Source organism: Camelus dromedarius, chromosome 4, assembly GCF_036321535.1.
Source record: "Camelus dromedarius isolate mCamDro1 chromosome 4, mCamDro1.pat, whole genome shotgun sequence".
Taxonomy (NCBI): domain Eukaryota; kingdom Metazoa; phylum Chordata; class Mammalia; order Artiodactyla; family Camelidae; genus Camelus; species Camelus dromedarius.
Window position 1 is genome coordinate 7,857,897 of NC_087439.1, and position 13,869 is coordinate 7,871,765.

The 13,869-nt window shown below is 44.0% G+C and overlaps 1 protein-coding gene across 1 annotated transcript in view; it reads right to left on the reverse strand.

The window, feature by feature from the left end:
• CNTNAP5 (contactin associated protein family member 5) overlaps positions 1 to 13,869 on the reverse strand; it is a 741,033-nt gene that overhangs the window by 216,072 nt on the left and 511,092 nt on the right. Inside the window, exon 13 of the mRNA XM_010979356.3 lies at positions 10,125 to 10,325. Within this exon, the coding sequence (XP_010977658.3) occupies positions 10,125 to 10,325 (201 nt within the window). The remainder of the gene's footprint in view (positions 1 to 10,124; positions 10,326 to 13,869) is intronic.

Genomic DNA, 13,869 nt, shown 5'->3' on the forward strand with positions numbered 1-13,869 from the left:
TGAATATACAGATGGATTGTTAGAGTGTCAGCAACTTCATTTCTGATTTTCTCCTTATCTGACTTCTTTTCCCTGCCAGTGATGTGTTCCAAGAGAGAATTAGTTTTCTATTCTTGGGGGCATCCTATGAAATGATTACCCAGATAGATTTTGGACTGACTGCTGACTGTATCTATATGATACAGTTTACTAGGCAAAATCCAGTCCTGGATTGATTCAGACAAGGGAATGTTGTATAACTGGTGTCGGGATAGCTGATGACCTGGCAGACTCAAGCAAAGATTGGTTTTGCTTGTCCAAGAAACTGAATTTAATCATAACGGGTTTTAAGATTTGTGTGCATTTCTGCAGATGTAGAGGGGGTCATGTGTTTCTTTACTTAACCTCTTTGAACCTCAGTTTGTTCATCAGCAATAACCTATATCCCACAAGCCATTGTAAGGATTAAACAAGGTGGTTTTACAGTTCATCTGTGTTAGGAACTGAAAATACTTGTTAAAAAGCCTGATACATTGCAAGTATTAGATTCAAAAACTATGCTTAATGTTAATATCTTTCCTTTCCGTCTTTCTCCTACTTTAAATGCCTCCTACATAGGGATTACTGGGAATCTGAAAATTAAAAAATACATACATAAGTGCACATATATATTATATAATATAATAATTATATAATGCACATATAATTATATAACATTATATAATACAACAATAATGTATATATGCACACCTTGTAGGCAGGTATATATAGGGAAGGGTTTGTTTTATATCTGTGTACATACGATATACGTACGACATTGTATATATACATATGACATTGTAACCAGCTACATCACATATAAATATGCTTTCCTCAGTAAATACATCTCTCCTTATTTGGTAGAACTATCACACCAAATAAGGAATCTGGACTCAAGATTTCAATCCTGCTTTTCCTTCATCCTCTCTTGACATCTGTGCCTTACCTCTAAGTCCCCTCATTTATATGACTGGAATAAAAACATCGTATTCAATGGTCGATATAAGAATATAAAATCATGTGTAATATGTTTCTTTTTATGTTTATAATGTGTCTATTGGAAATTTTTAAATTGTCCATGTAGCTCACATTGTATTTCCATTGGACATCATTGTTTTAGAGTCTACTTTATTGATCAAAGCCAAGCATTCTTTTCTTTTTCCTTTCTATTCCTATGGCCCCACGCTTCTTACCTCTTTCCTTGACTCCTGAGATAAATACCTGACTGATCTCTTTGTCTGTAGTTTCCTCTGGACCCAATCAGTTCTTTCTAAAGCCATATGGTAAATCTTTCTGTCAGATCACTCTCTAGCTCAAGGGGTCTTCTCCACTTAGTGGAAATTGCATCCACAGAAGCACGCTGCTAAGTGTCTGAAACATAGACACTTTCTTTCTTTCTTTCATCCTCTCTGCCTCCTGATCTTCACTAAGCAGCCAGAACCTCAGCTGCCTCATTCTTACAGTTTCTCCCCATTCCCTGAGGCTGAATCACACCACCCTCCTCTATGCCTTTTCTCATCACAACTCTGCTCTCCATGCTGTCTAAAAACTGATGACTTTCCATAGAAGGTCTCTGAGTTTTACCTCAGGGGAAGTAAATTCTCCTTTCCCGAACACTTTACTTCTTGCCGACATATACAGATTGTCTCTAATTCTGCCTACAAGAACGTAGGCTCCTAAAATTGTAGAAGCCCCAAGACCAGCCCCTTAACACATGCACTCGTAATTCCTGAAAAAGTCTACAAGTTAGGCTCACATGTGAGCCCTTTTGCAGATGAGAAAATGTGACTCAGACACTCAGGTTATATGACCTGACAACGGCCACTCAGCAAATAAGTGGCAGAGGAGAGGAACTCAGGTATGGTCTTGCTTCAGAGTCTCCAATGTCTTTGTTGTGCCAGGCTGAGACTCTAGTTTAACAGTCTCTGTAATACCTAGCACACTGATTGAAATTTCTCTCCAGATGCTCCACACACACACACACACACAACCATAAAGGCAGGCAGGAGGGGGAAAAAAAACCCTTACCACATTCAGTCCTGCCTCCCAGCAAAAGTGAAAGGACAGTAAAAACTACATTTAGAAAGGCATCTCTGTCATTTCAACAGAACTTAGGTAAATTGAGAACTTAAATTATAGCAACTACAAGTTTTCAACCATTTTTATCCTTCCAATGATGTGGGCACTATTCATGTTATTTTTGTCATCCTCATTCTTCGAGATGGGGAAACTGGGGCTTAGAGATGCGAAGCGCCTTACCTAAGGTCTCAGGGCTGAGAAGACAAGTTCTTGAGCCAAGACAAGGGACGTCACCCCCTTGGCTCTTCCCTGGACTCTGCTCCCCTTCCTCCGTCATGGGTACAGTGAGGACTCAGGCAGGAGGGAAATCCAGGGCCAGGTCTGACTCCCTGGTTACAAGCCAAGAGATGTCATCACAGCACGAGGTCTACGTTGACCAAGGTCATCTGTGCAGCTGGAATAATTGTATTTCTGTGTGTACCTCATAACCCAGCGAATATGCCATAAAGTACACAATGTAATGGATGTATAAACACTCTAAAGTAAGGAGTTATTATTCTTGCTATTCTTCACTTGTTATGACCTTAGGGAAGTTCATACCTTCTCTGCACAATCCGTATTACTGTATGGAAATACGTTCTGAGACGATCTGGTGCATGAAGGTGCCAAAAACTATCACCTACTATATAAATTATCATATTTCATGACCTTAAGAGTCTCAGGAATATCCTCTCTCTCTCTCTCCCTGATCTGTTTGTTGTATCAACTCCTCTCCTTCCTTTCTGTGATAAAAAAAAAACTAATAAACTATGACATGCATTTTAACTCACTTTCTGTGGGTTAGTATAGAATCATAAGTGTCAGGGCAGAAAAGACACCGAGAGAGCATCACATAAAACCTGGTAGGATTACCGATGGGAACCTTGAGGCCCATAAAATGTAAGTAACTTGCTCAAGGTCACAGGCTTGACAGTGGAGCCGAGAGCAGGACGGCAGCTCCCCCGCCCAGTCCAGCCCTCCCTGCTTCACAAAGCTGCCTTCGCCCTGTGAGGGTCCCTGCAGTGGGATGGCCAAGGGCTCTTGTTCTACCGTGAGCCCTCTGACATGGCATGAACACTAGAGACACTTATTACTCATTGAGAAGGGACTTCTATTCTTTCATCTGCTACTTCCTAATATTTGCCGGGCACCTGGTACACTTCTAGCATTTTGGGATAAAGTAGATAAATGAGACAAAGGCTTTCCCTCCTTCCCGGAGCTCACACTCTACAAGCCGGGTGTAGCACAGAAGAAGACAACAAACAAACAGATAGGAAGAAAATATTGGATAGTAATAACCTCTCAGCAGAATATTAAAATAAGATGAAATGGAACAAGGGATAAGATGGGTACTTTGGATGAAAAGTGGATGGAAAATTTAAGATGTGAGCTAGAATGGAAAGAGGAAGGAAGCTTTCGATCAGTACTGAGAGGGGGTGAGGGCCAGTTGGGAAAGAAGCAGAATCAAGGGAAATAGAGATGAGTCCAGTGGGTGGGAGGAGGAAGGGATCTGGGAGCTAGGAGCTGGGAGCTGGGAGCTGGGGAGGGGCCCCGGCTTGCAGAGCTCTGTCTGCCGCAGGCAGGAGTCTGGGTTCTGTTACAAGGGCACTGGGAAGGGTTTGAAGCCAGGTAACACGATCTCATCTTTGGCAAGATGATCACTTGGTTGTCGCATGATGTACAAGCTGTAGGAAGGGGGGTACAAGACGAGATGGGAGAGGAAGCAGAAATAGGACACACCTGTCCCATCAACAGATGATGATGATGAGGGTTATTTTCCTTTTAAAAAAGTTTCGGGGGGGGGGAGTAATTGCGTTTGTTTATTTATTATTTTTTAATGGAGGTGCTGGGGATCAAACCCAGGACCTCATGCATGCTAGGCACACGCTCTACCAGAGCTATATCCTCTCCGCATAAGGGTTTAAAGGGAGGTGGGAACAGTGGAATCGGAGAGCAGAGGCTGCAAGCCAGCCAGCTGCAGCTGATGAGTGAGTATTTGCTGGTGCACAGAACCGGGAATGGAGAGGGTGAGGAGGGAATGAGTCCTCAGTTTGGGCCTCGAGAAACCCAATGGTGGTACCATTTATTAAAATGAGAAAGAGACAGATGAGTGGATTCGAGGGGCCAGCAGAGGAGGAGACGCAGATGTGAAACTCTAAGACTCTCACTGGTGCTTTTCGGTAGGGCAACACCGCCTTGACCATAAGTGAGACGCAGCTTAGAAAATGAGTTTGCCTACAGCCTACAAGAGGCAGATCCCCCGACCGAACTCTTTCACTGGGCATATCTCAGGATTCCGAGACCCTCTCCTGGTAGCCCGGGGAGCCCACACCCCCTCGCTTTCGGAATATGTGATACAGCACTAGCTAAAGCCACAGTAGTACCTTGCATGTCTACCCTACGCAAGACACAGCGTCTACTGTTTACAGTTGACAGATGAGGAAACTGAGGCTCAGCAAGTCCGTGTAACGTGCGCAAGTTCGCCCAGCTAGTAAGCAGCAAAAGTGAACCTGAAGACCAGGTTTGGTGATTCCAAAATGTGTGCTCTTTTCATATTGCTGTCCCTGGACTGCATCTCAGATTAGAAAACAGGATTCTTCTTCTTTCTGTGGGTACCTTGGAGGTAAAACCGGTGAACACGGTCTTTCATGAGTGGGGAGGAAAATAAAGACTTCATCTAATTGGTGCTTGGGCAATCCACATTGATTATTTAAGTAATTAATGGTCTGAACCGAAATTCATTTGCAGCCAGACACATTTCATGCCTTGCATTTATGTGGAATAGTTTTTTGTTTTTCTTTTCCTGAGAAACACTCACATCTCTAGTCCCATGAAGGTGCATGTCTTCTTTGCAAAATCTGCCCACCTCTGATTTTGACTTTCTGTCCCCAGGGAAACACCACGAGTGAGTTATTAGAACATTAGGGAAGGTGGCTTTCAAGCACAGTAAAATGCACTGACTTGATTCATGTGATGGTCTTTTTATATTTTTTTAAGACCCGTGAAACTCTTAAAAACACATTTTAGCCATGCCACTTTAAGGGTGACAAAAGTTACTAAGAGGGAAACATGGAGAGTCAGACACGTTTCCAGCCTGAATTATAATTGACTAAATCAATGGGTGGCAGGACATCAGAGTGAAAGGACGTACAGTGAGTTGGGAAGATCTGGGTTTGATTCCTGACTCTGCCCAGAATTTGCTGTGTTTCCTTAAGCCAGTTGCCTACGCAGACATCATTTTGAAGATATGGTCATTTGAAACACGTCGGTACACACACTCCATTAAAATGAAATCAAATCTGCCTCCCTTGGGGTATGAACTAGCCTGCATGACCATCTTCAATTACTTAAAAAGCAGCAAAAATGAGACTGACTTCCAATGCTAGGTAGTCAAATCCAACCTGGCTCTCACCTGTCTCACTCTGCCTCGTGGGATGTTTGCCCCTGAGACCCAGGCTCCAGGCTGTGAGAAAGTCACGCAGCCACGTGGAAGGACCACATGTCCAACTGGGCTCCCAGCCACTTGCCCATCTGAAGACGCCAGCCCACAGCCAGCACCCACTGAGTGACTGAGTGGTGACCCCAGCCCCAGCCCCAGGTGATGCAGAGTGCAGCAGAGATGCTCAGGGCCTGCTGGACCCTGTCCAAGCTGCAGATGAGGGCACAATGAATGTTACCATGGTTTTAAACTGCTTACACTGCTAAGTATTAGGGTGACATCCTGGCTGACAACCAGAACAGAAGATGAACCTTTTCTTTGGCTACCTGAATCCTTTTTAAATCAGTTTCTTTCCTTCTCTGAGGTCTTTCATTATTCTCTTTTTCCTTCTGCAGGTTATTGTGGAATGCAGACGGGAGTTAAAGACAGAGAGGCATGGATGTGAAACAGTCTCCTGCCCTTCGTAGCTACAGGACTTCAGATGAGCTACCTAACTTCTTCGAGCTTCCCCTTCAATAAAAATGACGATGATAACACAAACTTCATAAGGCCATGGAGAGGACTGAACGAAATAATATTCAAAATACCAGGCAAACAGAAGGAGCTCGGAAGCCAAGAGCCAATCTCATCGGCAACAAGGATGACATCAAACAGTACGCGCTCTAGGAACCCTGAGCTTCTTTATAGATTCTTGCTGCACATGAAGCAGAAATAGCTTTTTATTAATGATGTTTCAAATGTCGCCCTGATATTTTGTGTTTTGGATGTCCTGGCAGAGTTCTGTAGTTTTGATTATGGGGCTCCTATGATAAGAATTGTTTTTAGTAGTATGGTGACGACCCGGTGTAGTGAAAAGACCATGGACTTGGGGATAAGTTCTACCCGCATAAATATAAATATAAATATAAATATAAATATAAATATAAATATAAATATAAATATATATATTGAGTGTGTGTGCATATGTGGAGGGAGAGAGAGGGGAGGGAGAGAGAGAAGTTGGAAAGGAAGCAGGGAAGGAAGGAAGGATGGAAGGAAGGAAGGAAGAAAGATGGGAGGAAGGAAGGGAGGAAAGAAGGAAATAAAGATATCTGGAAGGGATGTGCTGGTGGATGGAGGATCTCAGCTCTCTGATGGAGGCCTTTCAGATCTCTGAGTTAGGGGGGTAGAGGGGCAGCAATAAAATGCAGACGGAGCGGCCAGAACGATCACCTCAGCTCCGTGTAGCTGGGGCAGCAGGTACAAAGGGCTGTAGGTGATCGCTAGGCCCTTGGCTGACAGACCTGAGCTAGACTGCAGGGCCAGAGCTGTAAGATGTGGTTCCTGCTCTCCGGAGGCTCACAGCTGTTTCTAGCTCACCAGCCGTAGGGACCGACCTACAACATCTATGTGCTTGGCAAATTTGGGCTACCTGGTGTAGCCTGACTTAAATAAACTGGCGCTGGCATTTTGATATGAGATAGGAAGAGAAAGTGACCCCTTGCTTGTGTGCTCCAGTGACCTCCCTGTGCACGATGACCCACATCCGCCGTGCTAGGGCTTGGGTGGCCTGGTCGGGACACCCCGAACCTCATCTTCCCATCACCCCTCGTTGCTCTCCGCTGCCTTCCTGTGGCCACACTGGCCTTCCTGCTGCTGCTCAGCCTGGAAGCTTCTGTCCCAGCCCTGACATGTCCCACATCCTCCCTCTGGGTCTCCGGGAGGGTGCCCCCACCGGGCCCAGGGCCCTTCCCACCAGCCTACCTGAAATCAGACTCCCTGCGCCTGGTGGTTCTTGGGCCCTCGTTCTTCGTGACGTCTCTGCCTCTCCTTTTCCATGAACTGATTCTGTGTGTGTGTGTGTGTGTGTTTGTGTGTCTGCACACACGTGTGTTTCGTTTGTTTCTGTCCTCCCTATTACAATTACAGGAACAGAAACATTGTTTTTTCACTGTTTAATTTCCACTGGCCAAAACAAAGTGTGTGGCACCTAGGGGTAATCCCTTATCGTGTGAAAGAAAGTGTGATCATCTGTTAGTTGGTCTTGGTTGGTACAGGTACTGGGGACAAAGAGCTTTAAGTTTCGTCGACCCCAGAGTACTGTGGAGTGTTATTTCTTTTCTATCTGTAATTTGGCTTTTCTGCATCACAGTTCTTCACTCAGATTCCTAAGCCAAAGCATCCGTTTTGTGCACCTCGAGTGTTGAGCACGACAGATGGCCGTGATGGCTTATCCACTCAAGTGCATTCACGAATCTGTTTGGACCCACAAAGATTATATGATGAGATAGACCATTACAGAATATATATTGCATAGCATATACTAAATAGTGTGTAAATAAGGAATGTGTATTTCATTCATACTGTAGTGTACACACATATGTGTATATGTGTGTTCTAAACAGTATATTCACATATATATGGCCAGTTAGCTCTATGCTCACTAAAACATCATTAATTAAGGGAAAAGGGGATGTAAGAGAATTTTAGAATACTCTAAAACAAGCAGGATCTCGATGACTTTCAAATCCATTGGCACATACTAGGTCTAGCAATTGACTCTAAGTGGAAACACTCACGTGCCAGTATGAATAAATGAGCAGGAGCCCAAGACTGGTAGGGAGACGGGGGCCCTGGAGTGCTCTAGGACACTGCATCGTGAGTTCTGTTGAAGACCTTAAACAACCCTCACAACAAACCCCTTTGCATGACCGATTTGCTTGGCAAGTGGGTGGACCTGGAGGTTGTCATTCTAAAGGAAGTAAGTCAAACAGAGAAAGAAAAATACCATATTATATCACTTATACGTGGAATCTAAAAATGATACAAATGAACTTATTTACAAAACAGAAACAGACTCAACAGACATAGAAAATAAATTTACAGTTACAAGGAGGAAAGAGGGGTGGGAAAGGATAAACTGAGAGCTCGAGATTTGCAGATACTAACTACTGTATATGAAAGATAAACAAATTCATACTGTGTAGCACAGGGAACTGTATTCAATATCTTGTAGTAACCTATGGTGAAAAAGAATATGAAAATGAATATATGTATATTTATGTATAATTGAAGCATTTGTATGCCAGAAATTGACACAATACTGTAAACTGACTATACTTCAATAAAAATACATACACACAAAAAAATTCCATAGTCAGAATGAACATAATCCCGATTTTCCTAAAAATCCACCAAAACCAATCCTTGGGAAACCAGAGGGTAGGAGGGCTTTCTAGACACAGTCACACTGCAAACGGTGCCGTGAGGGCCACACACAGGCCTGACAGCCCAGAGACAGAGGAAGAGGAACAGATGCGAACACTGACTCACGGCAGGGCCGTCAGAGACGGACGCTGGAGAAGGGACACCAGACAGCACCTCCGCCTCCACCCTCATCGTCCCTGTGAGCACGGCGGAGCACAAGGAGGCACAGTAATTGATTTCCACAGTGATAACCCTGAGTCGTCAGCAACAGGTTACGTTTTATATTCAGAACTTTCTGTTCAAGAAGGCGAGGGAGCGTGGAATCCATTGGAGAAAGGTTTTCATTTCAAAGAGTTAAAAATTCTTTGAAAACTCTTTTGGTGCCTAAAGGGATCCGGGACAGTGATCTGGAAAATTCACTTACATGGAACGACATCTTCCCTCCAGATTCTAGATCAGGGAGGCAGTGGGTGGCAGTTCTTTTTCGGTGTTTCACTGGCTAATATTCTCAAACCTTCCAAAATTCCTGACTCTCAAACATCGGCTCCTAAGTTCCTTTAGGCTAAAGATTCTGATGCCTTTTCCTCGCTATTCCACATCCCTGAGGTACTCCAGCTTTTAATTTTTCTGCTGCAAAACAAATGATGAACTGATACTCACAAAGATTCCTGGCTCCCAGAGCGTGCATAAGCTTTGACCTAGCCCTCCTAGCATTTTGCCAAACGCTTTGGGGTTTTGGTTAGCAATCTTATTATTATTTTTTTTTTTTGCAATCCTTGCATAACTCAATCAATGATTCACTCCAAAATAATAATAATAATAACCATAGAAGAAACAGAAAGTTAATATGTTTTATCTGAGAGCAAACTATGTTTTTAAAGCATCATTTTCATTAAACCCTGCACTTTTCAGGTAACATGAGCCCTGCAAACACACGGGACTCTACCTGCCTGCCCTACTGACCTCCCTGCCAATGCTGCTCCCCTTGCATCCTTTGCCCCAGGGATAACTCATTGCTCTTTGGTGGATGTGCTGAAATCCCTGGTGCTTCCTCTCTGCCAGGAACACCATGTCCACCTCCACCCTTTCTATGTCTAGCTCAAATGCTCTTTCTCTGGGTGCCACGGCTCTCAAGAAACTTTCCATTCTCACAACTGTTGCCAGATGGGCGTGGTCACCGTTCCTCTCTTGAAGATGCAGAAAAAAATCTTGAGAGGCTACAGGACCTCCTCTAGGTAACACCCTGGGTACCAGGAGTCCCCTCTGAGCGGCGTTTCTCTCCACTGCACCGTGAACCACTGTAGCTGCAGCCCCCTTGCTGGCCACTCCCCTCTTTGATACTCCATGGTTGCAGGGCCCATCTGTCACACCACGGTGGCCCCGCGTGACCCACACCAAGGACCCAGGCAGGGGAGGGCCTTACTGGGAGTGTTGAGCAGACGGGACCTCCTGCAGTGGTAGGACACCTCCTGCTCACAGTGCTCCGAGCCATCAATCACGGCTTCCAGCTGCTCCAGGCTGCCTCCGTAGTCCAAGGCCATGGAGTAGGGCTTCTGGGTGTCGGCACCTCGCACGTGGGTCAGCTCCGTGCTGTTGTGCTGCACTGATGTCCAGATCTTGTCCTCTGCCCAGAAAACACAACCCAAGGAAGGTCAGAAGAGGATCATGCTTATATACCTCCATAAAGCTGGAAAAAATAAATAAATAAAAGAGAATCGGGCAAACAGAGTGATGGGCAGGAGGTTCAGGTACCACCTGGGTGACCTACTCAGGCAAAGAATTCGACCAGAGACTTTTTGCCTCTCATAGCTCTCCACCTAGAGTTAGTATAAGGGCTAGTTATTCTAAGACCTAAATCTGGGCAGCCTTTGCTCCACAGGCTTGATGCTAAAGCACTTAATGTCCAATATCTCATTCAGAATTGGCACGATCGAAATCAGAAAGAAGTCGATACTGCCGTGACAAAAACGAGGGGACAGTGAACAAGGAGAATCAGGCAGGTTCCCCAAGATGACACCGTGAGTAATTGACTAAGCAAGAGCTGGAGCCCAGGGTGTCCGGCTCCAAAGCCCGTTCTTCCGGCTCCTGACGCACACACTTGCTCACGAGAGAAACACTAGAACTCGGATAACTGCCCCTGAAAGCTGCAAGTACCACGATGAAAATAAGACCCATACCCAGAAAGGATCTGTAAAGTCTACATCATAACAAGGATGAGACTGTGTGAACCACAACGGACTGGCAATGCACTTAACTGCCTTTCTTACCATTTATTCCCCATGCTACCTCTACTGGCCAGACCTGTTTTAAGAGGTTTACATTGAAATAACCAGCAGAGATGAGCACCTTTAGATGAGGGAGGGAGAACACGTTTTACTTACTACAGGTAAGAACAGAAGGTAAAAAAGGGAGAGGAATTTTAGCTTCAGAGCTTGAGAGATCTGACTTGGAGACCTATTCTACCAATAGCAAGTTCGGACAAGTCACTTGACTTTTCCGGGGCTCAGTTTTATCATCAGTTAAAAAAAAAAAAAGAAGTTATAAAGTTGCAAGGCAGGATCTGGGAGGCATCAGACATTCTGGAATAATGAGCCAGACGAAAACATTTCCTGCAATTGGACCTAGAATCTAATTCTGAACATGCTCACAAATCAAGTGGAGGAGGAAATGGGAAAATGGAAAAGCTTTCGTTGTCTGAGAATCTTGCCCCTGCGTGACAACATCATGACTCTTCATAGAGTCTCGGAGCCGAGAAAGAACGGAGCACAGACATACGGGATCCTCTCCTCTCTCGCCCACTTGGTTTTACAAACAAGGAATCCAAGGTCCACAAAGTAAAGACATGATTTGAAACACATCTGTTAGACAAGAATGGTGAACATGTACAATGCAGGTAACCACAATTTCTAATTAGTACGACTAAGAAGCAGGATCATGACTGTTGGCCATGAAAAAGAAAAGAAGAAGGAAAAACTGGCAACTGAGACCCTAGTTTCAATACGTTCTCCACCTTAACTCTGTATGACTTGGGGTAAATAACTTTATCACTTGGTGCTGTCAATATATTAGAAATATATATCAATGTGTCAATAGATTAGAAAGAGGAGGAAGAGAAAACTTGGTTTCAATTATCTCCATTTTCCAACTCCTAAAAAAGTAAATATTTCCTGTAGCATCAAATGGAACTCTGCTCAAACGTTCTGACTCATCTTAACACTGTTTCCTCAAACCAGCCCACTGATAACCCACATCTCCGACATTTAATGGAGGCAGTTACATTGTCTACAAAGCCTGAAAGAAGTCAGAATGGAGGTTATTGGATTTTGATCTTGAAAGCAAAAATAAGACATGACTCAGAGTGGTAAAAAAATAATAATGTTGCACCAAAAATTAACCCGAAACCCCCCAAAGTGCTGAGGCCAATAAAGACACATGCGGATCAAATAACCAAAAAAAGGGAATTGTTCAATAATGCAATACTACAGAGGCAGAGATAAAGACGGACAATGTGGAAATGTTCCCGGTGCTTAGAAGAAGTAAACGAAAACCCAGTCTAATCTCTAATAATCAATGCTCTGCTACTGCCCCTATGCTAGGACATTTCTCATATATCATCTCCATTACTCATAACAGCCACGGCAGGTATCAATGTAGATATAGATAAAGGTATCAATTAGATACAGATACAGATGCAGATGTTGATATAAAGATGTAGAGACAGATGCAGACAGATGTAGATACGGATGAAGATACAGATGCAGATGCGGATATAAATATAGATACAGAAATGCGAAGGGGAGAGAAAGTAACCTCGTGTCCAGTCTCAATGTGTCCAATCCATCTGCTTCCCAAAGTGGTTCCCCCAGCACCGTTAAGTCATATGAATCCGCGTTTCCTTCCCAACACACACCGATCTTCACGTCCATGTATCCATTCATCTGATGGATCATACATTTCTTCATTGATCTGCTTTTTCCTTCACTAGCTCATTTTGCCAAAATCATAGTCTACCTTTGGCAAGATGGAAAAAGAAGCTATGTCTGAGAGACAAATCTTTTATCTTAAAGCCACACATAGTGCCAACCCCACCTTCTGGGCCATGAGAGTGAATTACAGTTTGACTGGTTCAACCATTGGCAGTTTTGACACAGGCAATACATAGAAGATACAAAGGAGCAATGGAGAGCTCCCCAGTGCTCCCCACAAATCACTTAACAGACATCGCAAGCCCTCCTTGCAAACAGTCTGGCGACCAGGAGGGAGACAGCTACCCAGAATCTAGGGCCTCTTAGCTGGCTTCCATTTCAAAGATGCACTTTGCCCTCTCATTATTTTTCTCCTGGGAGATCACAACACAGAGACTGAGAACAAGGAGACAACTGGACAGCATTTTTTCTCACTTCCTATTTTCTCTTCCACTCCGTGGGTAGCAGTGCAGACTAAGCCCTGAACCCTAACAAAGCATTAAAGGCCAGGGAGCAATGCCACTCAGGAGAGTCAGCTTTGATGGCCAGTGTCCCCGATGCTCAGAGTAGTATGAGGAAGGTCTAGGTGACGGTCTTCCAGACAACTAAAATTCATTTTGAACAGTCTTTTAGGTGGATGGAGGGCGATTCATTCAGGGACCCATACATACTTGAAATAAAATTGGACCCACAAAGCTAAATGTTCAAGATGGCAAATTTAGTCAATGGACGGTGGAGCTCAGTGGACACAGGTCGGGCTCTGTAGTCCGAAGATCTGGGTTTGTGTGCCAGTTCTAGACTTACTGGTCAAACAGCCTTGGTGAAGTTGGTACTTATCTAAGGTTCAGTTTCCTCATCAGCAATATTCAAAAAGCAGCATGAAGGCCACCTGTGCAGGGTGGCTGCAAAGATTAAGTAAGGGGATTTGTATGAGAAGGTCCATTAGGTAACTAAGCTATTAAATGGATTGAGTTTATCCATTAAATAGCTAAATAGCTAAGCATCCAACAGAAATATGTGCACCTTTCATATAAAGCTGTATAATATCCCTGTGCTAAGCATTTATGGATGGGGCATGATTAGTGCTGAATAAATGTTCTATGGAATTGTTATAGCTCAAAAAAAGAGAAGAAGGTATACAACATCTCTGTCTTACGGAACTCAGATATCAGTGGCTGATATTAACAACAGCACCACAAAGAA